Source organism: Ambystoma mexicanum, chromosome 9, assembly GCF_040938575.1.
Source record: "Ambystoma mexicanum isolate Mex_15411 chromosome 9, UKY_AmexF1_1, whole genome shotgun sequence".
Taxonomy (NCBI): Eukaryota; Metazoa; Chordata; class Amphibia; order Caudata; family Ambystomatidae; genus Ambystoma; species Ambystoma mexicanum.
The window spans coordinates 1004291450-1004312559 of record NC_090931.1 but is presented as its reverse complement, the minus strand read 5'-3'; the positions used below and the strand labels follow the sequence as shown (position 1 = coordinate 1004312559).

The 21110-nt window shown below is 42.8% G+C and overlaps 1 protein-coding gene across 1 annotated transcript in view; it reads right to left on the bottom strand.

Annotated features, from left to right (window-relative positions):
* Window positions 1-4195: 4195 nt before the first annotated feature.
* ABCB11 (ATP binding cassette subfamily B member 11) overlaps window positions 4196-21110 on the bottom strand; it is a 329082-nt gene continuing 312167 nt past the window's right edge. The window contains exons 28-29 of the mRNA XM_069616256.1: window positions 13606-13752; window positions 4196-5161 (exon numbers count right to left, since the gene is read on the bottom strand). Coding sequence (XP_069472357.1) covers window positions 4961-5161; window positions 13606-13752 — 348 coding nt within the window. The 3' untranslated portion in view covers window positions 4196-4960. The remainder of the gene's footprint in view (window positions 5162-13605; window positions 13753-21110) is intronic.

Genomic DNA, 21110 nt, shown 5'->3' with positions numbered 1-21110 from the left:
TTACCACCTATGAGACACATTGTAGCTGCGACAGAAAGCATTTTTGTTCCTTTGGCAAAATATGTTGACAAACTCCTCCAACCGATTGTTCAAAAGACAACTACATACTTGAGAGACACAACACATTTTTTTAACCAAACTAGAACAATTAACATAATTTAATCCAATGTGGACATTATTTACTTTAGGCATTTATAGCCTGTACACGTCCATCGCCCACAATGAAGGAATGGATGCCCTTGAATGGGCTCTACTACGTGAAGAATACTTCCAATCAGACAGAATCTTTAACACTGGAACTAGAAAAGATCATTTTGTACAATAACTACTTTCAGTTCCAAAAGGATTATTTTCTACAAATATCAAGTACTTCAATGGGTTCTTCTATGTCTCCTGCTTACACACATTTATGCATGTACATGTTCGAAACAGAACACATTTTGGAACACCAAACTGATCTGCTGGAAAAGATACATTGGTGATATCTTTGGGATTTGGAAGAGTCCCAAAAAAGAATTAGAGGTATTCCTTAAATATCTGAATGAATGACATCCCAGAATCCAATTCACTCTGGATATAGGTACTGCCAGTGGTTGTTTCCTTGATGCCTTGATTACTCCAAAAGACAATAGACACATAACTTCCATCTACCTCAAACCAACAGACGTCACTATGCAAACTATCATGCATCACATCCTAAGGATAACCTTCCACTGAATCAATCTATGCACATACACAGAATTATTTCCGATATCCTGCCACCATATTAGATATAACGCTAAATAGAAACTACATCCAGACTAGGAAAACTCTCCTTACACCAAGAGTCAAACAAAGTGAGCCACTGTTTGTACATTTGATGAGATTTTCCAAATGAAGCGGACATATTAATCGTATTATGAAGAGAAATTGGAAAATCACAAAGCTAGATCCCAAACTCACCAAATTGTTTCCCAAACCACCTATGATAGCCTACACCAGAGAAAAAAAATAGGAATAAACTCAACAAGACAGAATGAATAGACTCACCAAGGCAGACCTTAATGTCTAAACCTAAATATGGGATGTTCCCATGTCTTCACTGCAGTCACTGAAATAACATACAAAGAGAGGACCATGAGAGACATACATGCACAGAACATAAATTCCAACTTAAAAACCTTGTGACCTGTGACCTAAAATATCTGATATATGAACTGATCTGTCCCTGCAGGAAGTTCTATGTAGGACAGACAACCAGAAAAATAAAGAAGAGGTTGACCGAACACAAATCCAATATCAGAACTAATAATCAGATATTTGCAGGGCCAGACATTTTACAGAAAGCAGACATACAACAGCACAACTGAACTATGTAGTTTTGGAGATAGTCAAGTCTCCACCAAGAGTAGGAAACACAAACATGTTGTTGACAAAAAGGGAAATGTTATGGATCCATAGGCTGAATTCTATGGCACCCTCAGGCCTTAATGAAGAATTTTCATTAACTCAATTTCTGTAATTGTTGAATCGGTACCAGTATTGGTGTTTCAACACAGACAATTGATTTCACCTGTTTTGACACAACACGAGTAGCTCCATGGTATATGTTTTAGCCTGATGTAATAAGACTAACACATTGAGAAATATGTGACAACACAAGTAGCCTTATGTAACGGAACAGTAGATTTGGCGAACACATTATAAATACATTAAAGCACAGAATGGACATAATGTGTATGAATCCCCTGAGAAATAACAGGTTAGAGCATTTCTGTATGCTATATGGACAGACATAACCTTGCTTTAACTGCTCATAATACAATCACTGATGAATGCTTGAATATCATCTCGTTGTAATATTGCATAAACATGTAAAGATATAACACAGAATCATATAGGATGTCTAGATAGGAATGATCAAGAACGTTTAATAACACTTACGAATGCTACTGTATATTGTATGTAATGAAAATGCTGTAATATAGCAAATGAGTTAAATGTGTACAGTAACTGACCTTTTTTCTCAAATTGGATGTATTCTGCATAACGCTCATGGCATTCTTCTAGCTTGGACATTTAATAGTAATTTGTTTTGTAGAAATCTCAATGTGGCACTGTGGTGCCTACAACATCCACTGCTTAAATTGTCTTTAGGACAGAAGAAAAGATCTGGAGAATAAACAGGCATTACTAGACCTACCTGTAGACAGGTAAACAATCATCTACATATGACATCAGCGCGCCTGTGAGGACACGCTGCAAACCAATTTGAAAGCAGCCTTTTTGGATGCACAAGCGATTTTGCTGGGATTCCATGTGGATCGCTTTGCATCCTTTTAAAGGTAAGGCTGAAAGAATTAAATGTACCTGTATTACTGGAAAATATTCTATTTAGGACAGGTAGCTAACACCTAGCTAACACCAGATATTCTGGTCTTCATAGATCTACCAACCCAAACAGAGCTGAATGCGCCATTTACTGCGCTCATCTGTTACAATCTCCACATACAGCACTCTAAACGTTATTGACACGCAGAGGTAAGCGGATCATGTTAATAGCAGATAATTCCAATGCAGCATGATGTTAGCAGCCACGATTACTATAGAAGATACTTAGCTGTTATTGCTTTCTTTACATCATCAACCATATAAGAACTGATAGCGCTTCTGAACATTGAAAGAATCTTACTCATACAGCTCCAATTCGGCCCGTTGTATGAGTTTGGAGGTAGGCATCTCGAAATTAACACATTATACAGTGTAGGCATATGATTATTAGACATAGGAGACATCACTGTTGTGCAATGTCCTTTGCAGATTGATGCAAAATCAAGAACAGATTATTGAGTAATAAGAAAGACAGGAAATTAAGAAGATCAGTCGACATTACATTTCTGTAAATCTATTTAGGTGACCTTACATATATCCACATATATATTTATATGTACACAGAGAAACCAGCGAGAAGAAGACAAAGTTCATAATAGCTTTTAAATGTACATTCTAGATACTGTAGGAAAGAGGAAGATTGAAGATTGATCCAAGCATCTGAAATTGATTAATTGTGCTCCAGATGAAGGGAACTTGACTCCCAAAAAGCTATTGTTTTATTTTTTGTATTTACATTGTTGAATCTTTCTCTAAAGAAAATCAAGAATAAATTGTGTATTATTTATCTAACCAAATTTTACACGTTAAGACTCATTATATGTGAGCTAAGAATTTACATAATACTAGTACCAATAATTACTTTCTTGAACTGTATCAATTTTTTACTGTCTTTATTGCCAGTACATGAGGTGTGGCAGGGACTGGAGTGACCACCACTTGTGGACACCTTATTTCCTGTTATTACATGTTAGTGGCTTCTAGTGCCAGAGTCACACCTTTCTCCCCTGAATTTTCATTAACATTTTCCAACAAGTCATAATTACAAATCTTCCTACCAAGATGTGTGTTTCCTATGTATCCCTTGGACTCCATTTTTGAGATACAATATATCCCCTTTCCTACTTACCTTGTAACATTTTGTTACAATTGCAAGTTTACTCGAATGGCTGGTGGAAGTGTAACTACTTTTAGTCACTATTACTCGCAGGCTGCTAATTCAGCATTGGTAATACACAGAAGGGACACCATTTTGTTAAAATGGTAGGCTCCTTCTTTTTTTGCCATTTCTTGTATGCCTGCTGTTTCTGAGGTCTTCTCCTGTCCTGTCATTCTAGGGAGGAATAACCTCAGTGGAGGTTTTGTCCTCAGCAGGAATCCTTTGGATTCCACTCCCATGCTCCAATGTTCCAGAGTACACTGTACTGTCTCAGTTGTTCGGTTTTACTAAGCCCTTAGTTGTACTTCAGAAAAACTGGCCTAACATGTACTCTTTATATGCTTGTTTCATTTAAACAGAATTTTAGTTTTGTTCTGACCTGTTTTCAGATAAACATTATTTTTGATTTACCTGCATTTATTTTTAAATCAACATGTTTGCTGAAGGTTTCAAAAGTATCACGCAGCCTGAATGGGGCTTTCTCAATGTATCACCATTATAAGCACATCATCTGTGAATAAAAGTAACAGGGTTAACTGATACCCTTTTTTGGGGACATAAAGACGAGGGAAAAAAAGCAACAAATTGTAAGCTGTCCAAAGGAATTCCCAGTTGTTATTATGAATTCAAAGCGTTTCAACCATCACGTTTTAATTTTTGTGGGGACAGATTTAAAGATATTTAACAAATAATGTGCACAGAGTAAACAATATTAAATACAATCCTCTTGGGTTCAGGGATAGTGTATACAAAGTGTAACTACATTTTGCATTTGAGTAATTTAACACTCCTGTGGCTTTTTCTACAAAATGTGGTTCTCACTTCAAAGAGTTCCAAAATATTTCACAATTGACCTCAAATGTATGAATTACTACATCCATAACATTATTTATAGCACTGCATGTAACAGTACATGTAACAGTAAAAAACAATTGTGAGCAAAACATAACAACATATTAAGTATGTACAATTCGTCACATTTATTCAAATACTATTCAGTGTAAAATATTAGTTTTTATGCACCGCATATTCAGTCGTCATACGGGAAAATGCTCATGGTTCCTTGGTCTTCAAATCTCATTTGCTTTGTTGCAGGGGTCTGTATAGTGCCCCACTGAAAGCAGACACCCAGGGGCTAGCTGGCTTGATGATATCTGTAGTATGAGACAGTTCCAAAGCAGTACTTCTCCACATCTAGTGTGAGCTTTTTTTGAGAATCCAAAAATGTATTCCAGCGCTGCGGCAATGACTGTTTTACATGCAATTCTGCAATCACATGTTGTCCATATATATTTCCAGTTTTTCAAAAACAGAGTATTTGAACATCAACAAATTTTGATAAATTAAACACGGATTGCCTATAAGTGACTACTTAACACCATCTGCATATCATTGACAAGAAAAAAACAAAGTCACAGTGTTTGCAATCAATTAACTAATTGGTGCTCCGGTGGTAACAAGTTTGTAATACGCTCCCTTCAAAGCCATAAGTTCATCATGCGATCCTTGCTCGATCACAATTCCTTGCGACATGACTGCTATTGTGTCAGCGTTCTGAATAGTTGATAAGCGATGAGCAATGACAATGCAGGTTCTTCCTTGTCTCGCTTTATCCAGAGCAGCTTGTACAGTCTGAAAATAACAAATGAATAGATGGTTATCATCAACATGGCGCATACTGGGCGATTTTGACAAAGCCCTAGGATGCCACTAGCACAGACACACACTATACTCTGCTTGGTGCAGCCCGGGGCTTGGCACCCCATTACATTAGCAAATGCAGCTCCCGAGCGCTGCGGATGGAGAGCATCTTGACCCTTGCTATTGCTGTATTTGTGAGAGTGAGCCCTAGAACACTTGAAAGGAGACTAGGGTCCCACCACAGAAGGTTGCAATTGTTTTTGCACTCTCCCTTGATAGGGGTCACCAGAATGTGTCTTTCACGATCCAATGGGGGGTGGTCCAGCAGGTGAGTGTGGAAGAAGGGAGTGGGTGGGAAAAGGTTTTGTTTGGTTGTTTTTTTATAACGCGCTTTGTACCGGAGACCAATTTCTAAGCGTGAGACGGGGATTCGAACTTGTGTGGCTATGCGAACGAGTTAACCCTGAGCTATCATCCCGGGCTATATACTCTGAGAAATATGTTAATATCTTAAATGAGAGTGCATATTAGAATTTGACTCTAGAAAAGTTGATTCATAGGTTATTCTTTTTAACATTTTGATAATTTTACATGAGTATGTGCCACAAGCCCAACACTTATAAGAAGACTGACTGCTGCGCTCTGTCCATGCCACAAACCATCTGAGGCTCAAATTATTCAGGATTGTGTATAGAAATAAACAATTACTCCTCTCATTGAATACCATAGTATTTTTAAAGTAATGTCCTTTTCTATCACGTTTAATATTGAATCATACATATAGAAATAACATATTACTTTACACGGGGAGCATGGCTTGGGGCTTGGACTGGTTGTGCACAGAAAATGATGCAGGGAGTTGTAATGAAGAGAGATATTAATTTACAAGAAAATCACTCTTAGACAAGGGAAAGCCAGGCCTGAATGTGTATGATGCCTGACACGGAAGCACACATAGAGCTTATTGTGTATTATCATAATGTATCACATACATGTAAACAAATATAACAAACAAATATATGACTACTGCGTGATAGCTATGCATATTCCTAAGCTGTGAAGTATATTGCTTTCACACCCCAGCTGGGCCGGGGGGCATACATGGCAGGTAACGGCCCACCAGCCTGAGTCATTGTAGGCCTGAGCGAAGCAAGGGCCTCAGCAAAGGCTGTGGGCCATTAAGACCATATCCACCACCCCCACCCGCTGGGGTGTGAATGCCATTTGCACCCCGGGGTTCATCCAGGGTGCAAATAGCTTTATTTTTACCCCTTAGGAGATTCATGCTGCTTGCCAGTCTCTGAGGGGACCAAAAAAAGATGGCCACCACCATAGGGAAAAGCCTCTGCGCCCCTTTTCCATTTCTCTGGCGGCAGCTGGAGCGGGAGGTGCGGCAGACCAGAGCTCAAAGCTCTGGTCACGCAGGTAAGTGTAGAGGAAGGGAGTGGGTAGGGAGAGGTTTTGTTTTGTTTGATGGAGGATGGAGGATGGGGAGGCAACACAGAGATGCTCTCTGCTGCCTCCCCACATTACAATCCATAAAAAGCTGCTGCCACCCGGGAAAGAGCCTTGGGTAGCTGGAACAGCAGGCGGGGAATGTGTATTCCCACAACCAAGGTTTAATTTGTATGCACATGCTTTGATAACACCAAGTATGTGCACAGGCAATAGGATTCTCTAATTTGTATGGAGCATATCCAAACAATGAGGGAATACCCTTTGAGAATGTGCCCCGGCAAAGCCAGTAAACTCACCTCTGGTATTATAGAAAAGTAATTGTGGACCCTTCTTTAAACACATATTGCCCCCCTCCCATGTCACAAACAGCAAAATGTGCCATTTGCGTAGGGAGAAAATCTTAAACAGACTGTTAATCTAAACATTCATGTCAAACTATAATCAGATTTTGTTAATCATAGATTATTAAGCACCTGACCTTGCATCTTGAGGGCCGTGCATAACTTAATTATTAATAGTTCATGCCATTTTGAATGGACCATGGAATGGAAATAATTAGCCCTGTTGACAAAGCATGTTTACCACTTGTGCATCACATATGTGCAAGTGAAAGAACCAAAAAGAATTGCTCATGTCTTCTAATTGTGAAAAAGGCAAATATGTGTATGAAATCTGGTACATACATACATGATTTCACCCAAAAAGAGTAGTAAAGTACCACACAAAACAGTGAGTAATTGTGACCATTTGTACGACTTGTTCATGTCCCCTATTGCAATGGCTAATCACTACATTTGTGTGGTTGTGCTAATTTCATTCCATTTCTTTTTACTCCCGGCCCCCTTGTCATTTATGGATATTAACATGTCTGATGTCCAGGACCTGAGTATGACATCACAGCTCTATTTCACAAGAGCTTGGCCTTGGCCACATACTTCACTGCCAAAACTCAGGACATCCTGTCCTCTCTCGCGTCTGCACCTTCTCCTGCACCCACATCTCTTGGGCCCCCCTCGGCAACCACCGCCCTCTGTTCTCTCCTCCGTCGTCCTGTCACGCCTGAGGAGGTCTCTAGACTAGTCCAGTCTATGAAACCCTCTTCCAAACAGGTTGACCCATGTTGTTCAAAAACCATCAAGGACAATATTGATTCTCTTGCTCCAGCATTGGCTGACCTCTGCAACCTCTCATTCACCACTGCTGTTTTCCCCACTTCCCTCAAGCACTCTTTAGTGCACCCTCTGCTCAAAAAACCCTCTGCTGACCCTTCTATTCCAGCAAACTATCGCTGGATCTCTATCACTCCTTTCCTGGGCAAACTCATGGAGAAATTGGTTATTTCTCAGCTTACCCTACACACTGAATCTGTTGGTTGCCCCCATGACTATCAGTTTGGCTTTAGGGCACCCAGAAGCACGGAAACTGCTCTTCTGAACAGCAGTGAAGACCAGCTCTCAAATATCGACTCTAACGCTCCTTCTGTTCTCATTCTTCTCAACCTCTCTTCTGCCTTCGATATGGTAAACCTCAAAATCCTGAGCTTCCATCTCTGTGATACCCTGAGCATCACAGATCCGGCTCTGGTGTGGCTTGCCTCCTTTCTCTCTGACCATCCTTCCTAGACGGAACGTGGGTCCTTTCTCTCCTCTATTACTCACTCTACTTGTGGCTTCCCCCAGGGATCTAACCTATTACCCTTTTTCTTCAATGTCTACATGGCCCCTCTGTCCCACAGGATCTCTGCCTTCACCTCTAACTTTCAGTGTTATGCAGATGGCATGCATCTATCGTTCATGCTACCCTCGGCCTCTATCTCTTCCTCGCTCATTCCTGACTGTCTCTCCGCAATTCAGTCTGGGTGTGCTGCAAATGATCTCTGCCTCAATGCCCCTAAAACAGAGATCTTCCTCAATGGGTCCCAAGCTCCTGCTTTCCCACTTTCACTGTGGCCAGCCTCCCTTGGCCCTGCACCCCCACCTGCTAGTGAGTCCAAAAATCTGGGGAGCATCTTCGACTCCACTCTCTCCTTCTCTTCCCACATGTCCCACATCTCCAAAAGTCCCTCTACCAGCAGCACCTCCTCAGAGGTATTCTACCTTTTCTCACTTTCCTCCAGAGGCTCACGGTCTCCAGAGCACTGGTTCTCTCTAGGCTGGATGACTGTAACAACCTCTTTCTCAATCTTCCTACTTCCACCCTCCGTCCTCTACAGCTCATTCAGAACAGAACTGCAAGACGCATCCTTGGCCTCAAGCCTAGGGACCGCATCTCTCCAGTGCTGAAATCCCTCCACAGACTCCCTGTGGTTGCAAGGATCAAGTTGAAGACCATCTTCATAGTCCACAAGGCTTTCTGGGGCTAGGGCCTGCACTACCTACAATGTTCTGTTCCTAAATACTCTCCTTACAGAGCCCTCCGCTCAGCCTCCTCCAACTCTCTGCGGGTGAGCCATTTCTCCAAACAGAGATTTGGGGGTAGATCTTTATCCTCTGCAGGTGCCTCCCTCTGGAACAGTCTCCCTGCCTCCCTCTGTCTTGAGCCAGAGCTCTTTAAGTTCCAGAATCTCCTCATCACGTTCCTCTTCTCTTCCTCTTTCTCTTTCCCTCTCCCCTGCTAACCTCCTTTCCTTCTCTTCTGCTTCCCTCCACCTTCCCTTTCCTAAATCTGCTCAGTTTGCTTACTGGTTGCCTGGCGCACCTCCAGAGCCACACTGGTCCCAGGCTTCCCTGCCAGTCTTTGCAGTTGCCTATGGGCCTCTGCTCTATCGATCGATTAGAGGGGTAACCTCTCTGCACTTAACCCAGGGCCCAGCCGGACTGGACACACTTGCCCGCCCACCTTGCACTTCCGTCCGCGCACTTCATGATTGTATGTTCCCTCCTTGTCCCCCCCCTTTTCTCCTTCCTTCTTGTCCTACACTTGCACTACTAGAAATGCTGTCAGGCCTAGTATGCTAGTTATTATTTTTTGTTAGATCATTCAGAAACTTCAAGGCCTAAGAATGACTACTGTATCCCCTTTCTCCCCTCCAACCTTGGAGCGCTTTGAAGCATTTCACCTGTGGATAAGCGCAGTACAAATAAAGAATAAACAATAAACAAGACAGGCTGCCTGGATCGAGTGACCGTGCATTGTCCAGGGATAATGTTACAAGGGGGGACTCGTTAATAGTGAATAAGAGGTGAAGCTTCCCAAATCATATCGCCCAATCTTTCTCTTGGATGCATCCTCCATTTTATTTGGCTAATTGGATCACTCCAAGTTACTACCAAAATCACCTCAGCATTCACATGTTGGGTTTAGGGCTGACATAGGGACTCCCGAGCAAACGTTTAATCAGTACTTAAAGCTCACAAAATATTATTATCTCAATCAGTGCCATATTGATCTGGCTTTCATGGAGCTCGCATCTTCTTTTGACAAGGTACTGCGTGTGGGATGATTAGAGCTTCTGACTGCTGTGCCGATTCCGTCTCACCTGTTTGTGATGCTACAACCCGTGCACCACTGTACAATTGCCAGTGTTCAATATGGTTTGGTTTGTAGGATGTACTTAGACGTTTCATTTCCAGGGGCATCAGGCAAGGCTGCGTGATAAACAGGCCTTAGACATCCCCAACCATTGATAGGCTGCCATTACCAGCACTTAACTGCGCAGCTTGTAGGTGATTCTTCAGCAGAATGCTGCAATTGCGTCTCAATAACACTATTGAAGCCGAGATGAACTGGTCAAATGTGTTCTATAATCCAATTCTAAATAAAGCATGAATACGTTAAGGGTTAAACAACTAGCCTCGACTCATTGGCAGAACAAAAGGCAGGAAAGACACCTGCACACGGAAAGTAATATAGGCCCTTATGATAAAACATTTGGGGCCTCATTACGACCCGGGCAGTAAGGGATTACCGGTACCGGTAAGGGCACTGGTGCCGGTAATCCCTTACCGCCCAATTACGAGGTCCCTTTGCGGGTCCCTATCAAAACAGCTGGTTTTACCAGCCGTTAAGGAAGGGACCCGCAAAGGGACCTTGGAGGTAATTGCTGTTCCGCAATTTGCAGTGCCGTCGCCTTCCCCATTCCCATTGAGCCCTATGGGGCAAGAATGGGAATGAGGAAGGGCCAATGGTGAATGGGAAATTACCACCCGCCTACCTTGGAATGACGCGGTAATTCCGATATTCACAATGGCGGAATCCGGCGTCAACCATGGCGCTAATAGCGCCATGGTTAACTTCCTAGGTCGTAATGAGGCCCATGGTCTGATCAAGACTTCCCTAACACACATTTCAGGTGTCAAGGATAGCTCAGCCACTATAGATTGAATTTATTGCCACCTTGGAGTGTCCCAGCCCTCTGGTCAATCTCGGGAATCAGTGTTGTTTCCCCTTCGCTTTTACTTAGAGGAAACACTTACCCCCATTATTATTGTATGCCCAAATTATCTCAACATTTGCTGCTTTGCTCTCAATCCACTGCTAAAATGGAGGGTCTTTATACAGTGCAAACCATCAATCGTGCCGTTCGAATTAACTCCTGATATAGGGTTGGGCACAGCTGAGTGATTGATTAGGTCTTTGAGGCCCGGATCACTGGATCGTAGTCATTTGAGGGCGTTGTATCTATGTCCAAAATTATTGTTTTGTGGCGTGTATAGTTTTTTTTAATTCTAATTGTTGCATATTTGTTCATGGCTCTGCTGAAATAAACGAATTGGTCGAATGGCAGGTAACAGGACCAATTACGCAGAAAATGGCAGGATTTGACATTTGGACCTCACAATTAAGCTGCTAAGGAGAGGGTGCCCTGAGACTTGAATGAGCAGACTGGTTCTCCGATGAGGCAGAATGTATCTCATGTCCCTGTACCTGGGCCCATCACACAGTATTAGCTGGAGGGTGTGGCTCCCATTAACCTGCAGTCAGCAACCCAAGAGGAAACTGCTGCTGAGTTTCTCCTGGATTTAGTGCCAGGCTGCTGTGAGTTATGCCTTGACACTATGATTGGTAGGAAGACTGAGGAACAAATATTTCCAACCAATTCAATGTTTCATGAGGGTAAAAGAGCCACAAGCATCTATGCGCTCCCTCAATTAAGGATCAATTAAGGTAAATCAGGGTGAGGGTTCTCCATCCCCTGTATGACCCAATTTATGTGAACACCTGCTGATATTTTGAGGGGCAGCAGTCCCATTATTCCAAAAATGTTCTTTAGTGATGCCCACAGGATCCCCCCCGATAGTATGTGCTCTTTGGGTTACATGGCCCATAGCCACTTCTTAAGGGAATGGCTCCTTGAACGAAGATGTGCCACGGGCGCCAGGTTTCTGAGAGGCACAGTTTCAATGGTGCCCCTTAGGTGCCCCTATTTCTGCTGGGAACAGGTAGGATTTCAGTGGAGGGACGCTCCTCTACGTCTCAGCCGTATGTGCTCACATGACACTTAGAGAACTATGAAGATGTTCAGCTGTATATATATCCAGCAGGGTGGGGAGAGCGTCACTCATTTCTACATTCCTCGCTGTGTTCCCTACGGTATTCCTCTAAAGTGTATTCCTGAGTCATCTGGACAGATATGTGGTTCCTGGAAGCTGTTGTTAAAACTCCAATGAATTCGTAGTACCTCATTTATTTATGGATCCTGCTGCTTCTATATAGGTTGTTAATATGTATTAAAAAACACAGAAACCTGCCTAATAAATTGCTTTATTTCTGATAAACAAAAAGTTGTGAGTGTCGTGTGTTTGTGTGTGTGCTCATCACTTCTATTTATTGTTGAGATCTTTCTGCATGTTTGTCAAGGGTATAGTTGGTATTGCACATCACACCTGTTACTAGTCGCACTCTGAAACACTTGTGTATGAGCGCAATAGAAATAAAATATCAATATCAGTATTTGGGCTCCTCCTTGCACCTCAATTATATAGGTGGCGGTGCGTTCATATATAAAGGCAGGCAGGTGTAACTCTGGAAAGAATACACATTGTGTGAGCTAAGGTAGCTTGCGCTGTGCTCCTCTCCCGTGGCCGGCAGGCAGCGCCATTTCAGGCTTGTGCATGAGGGAGCTAGGGGTTAAAAGGGGCCACGCCTTTATGAGGAATAGAATGAAGTGCTAACCCTTTCTGCTGAGGTTCCATGTTAGGTCTACTTTTTGAGATGCACATGGGTGATAGCAAGGGAGTTCATTACTTTATCAAGGCACATTCTCCACATCCACTTCAGTCCTAGAATACTATAGATATTTAAGTATCCTGCCTATACAAAAGAGTCACATTTGCATTCAATACACATTAAAACAATTTGTTTAAAAAAAACTGACTGGCAGGACATAATTAGACATGGCATTTAACTGCCTCTACCTTCCCTAGCCAAATGCTAGACCACTCTCCACCACACCGATCTAACTCCCACGGCTGGACAAATGACATCACTTTCTCTCCAGGAACCATACATACTTAGTTTGGTCTCTCCTCAACGCCCCCTTCTCGCTTTCCCCTTGTCTTAAGCTCACAGCCCTACCAACCTGGCCTGCTGGCTAGGCTGTAAGACTAAAGCGTTAGTAAGGCCAAACAATAGCGTGCCTCCCCATTAGTCGAGCCCCATACCTATGCTGACCTTTGTTATGCTTACATCCAGAGCTCTTACCTATCCAACCAGGGTCATTACTTCCATTCAGTTACATAAATACCTAACTACTAGCCATCCCCCACCGCAATCCAACACACTATGGCACATTGTGAGGCCGAGACCGCGCTCTAGAAAACATATAAAAAATGACATTAATAAATGGGCTCCTTGGGAACAAATGAGGACAAAAAGTGCCTCAGAGCAAAATGTAGGTGTCCATTTTAGCCTCATCCTACTAGAATATGCATGTATTCTCATCACCCACTTTCATGGGATCTGGGGTATCTGAACTTGAAGCTTGTTAAGATAACGCACATATACTTCCACGCTGCAGCAGTCCACACACCACCAACCTGTTCACTTTCCGTGTCTAACGCTGAGGTTGCTTCATCCAATAGCAAGATTTTAGGATCCCTTACGATTGCCCGAGCTATTGCAATGCGCTGTTTCTGTCCACGAGAAAGCTGGGATCCATGCGCCCCGACATTGGTGTCATATTTCTGAAAAACAAATAAAAACGTTATATTATCATTTGCGTTTTCCACATCTACATAAATACAATACAAGGAAAAACACAACTGCAATGTTGTATGTGGTATCATTTAATCAAAGAGGAGAAAATGGAAGGAAGTCACTCAGCCGGCAGGAGAGGAAGAGAAGGGCAAGGCTGAATGCCCTAAACATGACCTTACACAGAGCCCTGACTCCAAATTCTTTAATGTTGGCACTACAAAATAAAACATGTGCTAGTGGTGCCAGAATTTAGAAGTATAAATTAAAAAGTAAAAGAAATGCATGAGTTATGCTCTAAGTAATATTCCATAAATAGTAAGACATTATTATTGCAATAGAAGCAATCATTGGCAATGGAGTGTTGAGTTTTTTTATAGGCATGTACCATGCACAGGTTGGCTGCTGTTGCCACCTTATGGTCAGGTTGTATCATTATGTGCCATGTATTTCCAGGATATTCACAGGTAACCACATCACATGGCGCATCAATTGTTTTGCTATCAAAACATAATATCTAATATCTATCATCCCTTCGATTTGTTGAAGCTAGTCTACAAGTTATACAGAAATTCCAGCTAAAGTGGGATTTATGCATCACTCAAAAATCACCCACTTTACCATTCTGTGTTAATATTATGTTTTGTGAGAATTTAAGGGGAAGGTGAGAATTTACATTGTTCGAAATTAGATGTATTAGGGTGTTTGTATTCAATATTTCTAAGAAGCATTGCTCTTATTCCCACCATGTTTTATGTTTTGCAACACAGCATACCCATCTGGTTTGGTTGTGTGAGAAACACATCATCCCGCAGTGCTGTTATGAATCAATGTAGTTTGTTAGAAATTATAGAATTGGCTCTCAATTCTTTTTCAATGTGTTCACAAGCAATAGTTTTCCCTCATTCAAATCACCACTGGTAAAATCAGTACCAGAGAATATTGATATAATTGTTACCTTTCAGGAATGGTAATGATTTATTTAAAACATCCCTCGACAAACATTGATGTTTCTTTTTTCTGTGGGAAAAACATGCATTATGTAACAGAGAAGCTCCATATTAAGCACTTTGAATTTCCGTAAAATACTTTTGAATTAATGTGAAGGATTTCCATTTGGCAAAGGTGTGGAAGTCCTAGCTTTTTCGTTGTTATTAATTATGAAATTTCTCAGAGAGAGTGGTATGCTAACCAGACGTCACTTTCATCAAGCTCCATGCCAAAAGCATAGTGTATATATGTGCTCTGCTGCATCAGTATCTTGATCTGTAGCACCTTTGCTCCATTGGCACACAGCAAGTTCTGAGGTCACAGGTGACCTGTCTGACAGTTGGGGTGACAACAAAGCCAGTTAATTACAGAAACTGCATTAAAATCTGCACCTCTATTCCAAAACTAAATAATTATGATGTCCTATCATTGTGCTGGCATTTTAATCTTTCAGCATTAGCTATAGCTAAGGTGTGCGTCTGATGCCTGGGAATGCACATAATTATTAAAGCCACATCTGAATATATTATACATATATCAATGTTATGAGCCCAGGACAGCCATTGACTGCAGTGTACATTTTCTGAGACTCTCTGACCAGAAGGATCCCTGTTTTCACCAAATCAAAGCAATCAAACCACATTCAAGTGATGTTCACTGTATTTAAACCAGAAAAAAAGTATGCCGCCGCGTCAATCACTCAATCTTCAAACCACTGTGCTCACATCATTGATCTGTCTCAATGCTGCATCAACCCAGATGATCCCTGTCACTTGTCTGACTCAATCACCAGCACTCCATGCAGAAGTATTCAAATCACCACATCGAACCAAGCATTGAACTGCTAGGATGCCAGAACTTTGCATTGCAGCGCGAATCAAACCACTGGACCGTAACTTCTCACATCAACCCAAATCAGTGATACACATTCTTTTAAACCATGCTCCTCCATCAAACTGCTGCTGGTGATCTCTTAGACATGCATCGCTTCACCCCACCTTGAACAGCACAGAGGACCCTCTGAAATCTGATTCAAAGCCACCTAAGTGCATGAGAGCAATGTAGCTCAGCAACGTCAAACCCACTTCAATCCACAATCAGCACCGTACAAAGTCTGTTGTAACACTGTCGAACCACCTAAACTTGGATTCAGGTACGTTAAAGTAACCCTGTCCCCCTGGTCCACATTTGCGATAGGAGAGACTTGTTAAATTCATTTTACACCTTTTTCTAGATGTATGTTTTTGAACTCTTTGTTGCATTTTGTGTTGTTTTCCCTCCCTTCTAAATATCCAGAGTGATTGCATCATTACATGCTGCATTTCTCTCTCTTCCTTTATAGGAGTGGATTTTTGGTAGTTAAGTGCACAATTGATTTTTTGTAATGAATCTATATATTTTTATACAACCTTGGCTGGACACTGTTTTACCATTTGTTTAGGTTCTACTGGAAAACATTCACACCACTTCTTAGAGTACAGCCTTCCCCCTTCCCATATTACCACAAAAGGCAAAGGAGATATACCTTGTATCTGTGCCTGTTTTACCCTTATGATTGGGAAGACTGTTGCTACTAGGATTGTGGGAGCTAAGTAGGCAGTTTAGCTACTACTCACCTTTGTACTCCTACAGAGTAGACATAGTTTTGTCACAGAGCCAAAATAAAACGTTCAATTATACCTCGAGACTAAGTCGACCAAACATTTCAAAAAGTGCAAAACTGAATGTGGGGATAAAAGACTGGGCCTCATTATGAGGTGGGCGGTAAGGGGTTAACGGCGCCGGTAAAGGTGCCGGAGCCGTTAACCCCTTACCGCCCTATTATGAGGCCCGCTCGTGGGACCCGCTCTGGATGTCCTTAGTGGGTCCCGCGAGCGGGTCAGCATGCTAACAACGGGCCCGTCATTAACAGGCCCGTTGTTAGCATGCTCCCCATTCCCATTGAGCCCTATTGGGACTCAATGGGAATGGGGATGGTCTGGGTTCCCTGAATGGGGAAATACCGGGCCCTCCAAGGTCGGAATGGCCGGTATTTCCCCATTCAGGGGACCCAGACCCGAGTTTGGAGACAGCCATAGAGTTAGTATTCCGCGGATGAGAAAGGCAAGCTGTGTGATATTACCTAATGGAGACATATTCCCTAGACTTCAATGCCTATTTAGGAACGTTATATTTTTTTAACCACCTATGCCTCAGTTTTTCTTTTACATCCCTATGACAGGCGTGTAAATATTGTGAATTGAAGGAACACAATACAATGTTCTAGTTAGTGGTGGAATATATTTGTTCATAATTTACATGAATTCATTAATGCAGATCCATAGTTTAGTCCTAGTGATGATCAGCATTTCTTATTGGTATTGTCAACAAATGTAATTTGTAACAGCCAAAACCTGTTTCTCTCTACAAGAGCTTCATCAGGGTCAGATATACAATAATAACGGTAATGGTGTTTAAATGTGACTAATCTCCGTTTCTGAGATTGGAACCTAAAGCTGGTCTTTTGTGACATTTGCAGGATGGGATGGCAATTGGAACTTTACACTCTGTACTGGTGTAATACAAATGTCTTAACTAGGTCTGCCTTCAACCACTCAACTAATAAGCCCTATGCGTGGCCTTCACTAGAGTTCTGTTAGACAACAGTTTTGGCTTGTGTATACATTTTAGCCATTTGCCAGGCATTGCTATTAGATGCCCAGGTACTCGCACCATTTTGCACTTGCTACTTTTAATTACCCTGCAATACCACTGCAGCAGTGCCTGGTTTAAGGAAGGAAGGAGGCTTGCAGAAGACAGATTTTCAAAACAGTGCTTCAAAAAAGCAAATTGGGCTAATCACATCATTCCCGAGACTTAGTACGTTAATCGATACATCTTATTGTTGATGTTCTTTATAGCTTTTAATATAAAGTTAACAAAATAGATAATGGCTGGCAAAGAGACTTTTCCTGTAACACCGTGCCTTGTCAGGGGAGGTCTTATTGATTAAATTACAAAAAGTGGTTCCCACAAGCCAGCAATTTTTTCCATCTTTTGTCTGATAAGGTTGTGGGAAATTATTATTTCTGTTTACTTATATTTTACTCTCCTCTGTGAACAAACTTGTTTCACTTCTTGGAGCAAGAGGGCTGGGTGAGGAACTGATGCCTCACCTGCGCTGGGCTGGGCGAGGAACTGATGCATCACCTGCGCTGGGCTGGGAGATGAACTGATGCATCACCTGCGCTGAGCTGGGCGATGAACTGATGCATCACCTGCGCTGGGCTGGGAGATGAACTGATGCATCACATGCGCTGAGCTGGGCGATGAACTGATGCATCACCTGCGATGGGCTGGGCAATGAACTGATGCATCACCTGCGCTGGGCTGGGCGATGAACTGATGCATCACCTGCGCTGGGCTGAGCGATGAACTGATGCATCACCTGCGCTGGGCTGGGAGATGACCTGATGCATCACCTGCGCTGAGCTGGGCGATGAACTGATGCATCACCTGCGCTGGGCTGGGCGATGAACTGATGCATCATCTGCGCTGAGCTGGGCGATGAACTGATGCATCACCTGCGCTGAGCTGGGCGATGAACTGATGCATCACCTGAGCTGGGCTGGGCGATGAACTGATGCATCACCTGCGCTGGGCTGGGCGATGAACTGATGCATCACCTGAGCTGGGCTGGGCGATGAACTGATGCATCACCTGCGCTGGGCTGGGTGATGAACTGATGCATCACCTGCGCTGGGCTGGGTGATGAACTGATGCATCACCTGAGCTGGGCTGGGCGATGAACTGATGCATCACCTGTGCTGAGCTGGGCTTTGATCTAATAATGCTGTGGTTGTTATGCCTGCTGCATGTGCCTTGGTAGCGGGCTGCACCGAAGCTACCCTGTAAAAGTGAACTGTGTTAAGAAAAACCAGAGGCAAGTTTGCGCATGCAGTGATTTTCAAAGGTTGTGTCAGTGTTTTATTGGACAGTTGGTGCTGGTACATTCCACATTTTCAATTGTATTGTGCCATCAGGCTGGTGTAGCCTGTGTCGGACAGGTGGTATTAACTATTTTTTTTTAAAGTGAATCAACAATATAGATGGACAGAGCAGCCAACACGTGTTTCGACCAAAGGAAGGGTCTTTGTCAAGGCAAGGTAGCTAGCCAGGGGGTCCACCTCTAAGAATGCTTCTAAATGTCTCTAAAAAGTCACATGACCAACTGCACCTCCTCAGAGGTATTCTTGCTTTCCTCTCCTTCCCCCAGAAGCTCTCTCTATCCAGAGGCCTGGTCCTATCTAAGCTGGACTACTGTAACAGCCTCTATCTAAATCTGCCTGCCTCTACTCCCCGCCCTCTACAACTTATCCAGAACAGGAATGCGAGACTTGTCCTTGGCCTCAAGCCCATGGATCGTATCTCCCCAGGACTGAAATCTCTGCACTGGCTCCCAGTGGCTGCAAAGATTAAGTTCAAAACCCTCTGCATTGTACACAAGGCCTTCTGGGGTCTGGGGTGCAATACCTTCAACTCTCTCTCCCTAAATATCTTCCTTCTCGAGCTCTTCACTCATCTGCCTCCAACTCCCTCAGGGTCAGTCGCTTCTCCAAGCAACGAGTTGGTGGCAGATCACTCTCTTAGGCAGGGGCCTCTCTCTGGAACAGCCTTCCTGCCTCCCTGAAACTCGAGGAGAACCATCTCTTGTTCCGGAAACACCTCAAAACTTTTCTCTTTGCTTCTGCTTTCTCAACACCCCTTCCCTGCTGAATTCCTGACTGAAACTGCACTGGTTACCTGGCCACCCTTTCAGATCTCTGGCCCAGGCCCCGTCAATTGCCCACCTGCACTGCCTCCCTGGCAACCCATGCACTTGGGGACCATTTTCAGTATCCCTTCAGTCCCCCTACCAACACTTATGTCTGCACTTCCTTGCACTTGCCACTAGCTGGCTGGTTTATTTGTCTTATTTATCCTATTTATGTCTATTTATTCCGCTTTCCCATGTACTGCACTTTCCCCTCTCCCTTCCCCCCGCGCACTTCTCCTTCCCCCCCCTTCCCATGCACTTGTGCGATCTGACTGACACCTGGCCTAGTAGGATCGTTGTCTGTCCTCCCTCTGTTCCCCCCCTGCCACGTCGCGCCTTGAAACACTTGTGTATAGGCGCGCTATACACACCATATCATATCATATCATATGCTTGAGGGACTACTTTCGCGATCACACATTTTTAAACACGATGGTCTCAATTCCGGTAGTGCATTGTTAATAGTAAGATGTCTTCGGGTCATTCTATTGATTGCTAAGAGGCACTGCATGTGCAGCGATTCATATTATTTCAAAGGTTTCAGGTCCCTGTGCGTATTAAGCAGACGTTAGTTAGTCTTTTTGTCGTTCCGGGCAGGAGTCAATGACTAGCTGGCGCTCCGCGACGTGCAGCTTGTATTCTGCATATACTGACACAACCTTTGAAAATCACTGCATGTGCAAAGTTGCCTCTGTTCTGTCTTTACCATGTTTCACTTCCTGCTTGAATATTTATGGTCCATGAAAGATTAATGTACTTGCGCTACATAAAACAATATGTTGTTTTCTGTGTCATTTCTGTGAAATAATTTAATTCCAAAGAGCATCAAAAGTAAAGCGCTCTATATTTGTCTTTGTTTTAATAGAAATATTTGTATCTCTCTTAAGCAGAGCAGGTAATTCGCCATCCCCTCCTATCTTTCAAGCTCTCCCTCAGGAAAAAGCCAAAGGACGCAAACCTGACAAAAAGGTTGGTGACTTTCACGCTTGATGTGTTAACATGGTCTTAAGGTGTTCTTTATCTGTTGGGCGTCTCTCTCTTGACAATGGGATTCTTACTTTTGGTAGAACAATGGCAACTTCGCCTAGTGAATTACTCTGGGAAAAGTCTGCCTTTCCTGAAACTTTCAGTCCGACCTAAGTGCCCAGAACTATCTCAGCTGAATATTTTACATAACACCAAATTCTTGCTTTGAGATTCACAACAATATCCCATCATAATTATAATTGATGAAGTTTAAGATGTTCTACTAATTGTGGTGTTTTGGCACCTTACATATGTGAATGAATTTCCTTTGTTTGCAATTCTTCCACCTCATGTCTAGAAAAAGCTAATTTCCTACAGAACTAAGAAAAGCTGTCCTCGACATCAGAGACGTCAACTATGTCCCTTCCTTTCTGCATGGCACACCTAGACAGTGGCCTACACTGATCAAAAACACCTCTTCTATGCTTTACATATAATCACCCTTCAGAACCCATGCATGCTAGCGAACTTTAAATCACCCAAGGCACAGAAAACAACAAATTGTTCTGTTTTCCAGAGAGTTGGAGAATGTACAAT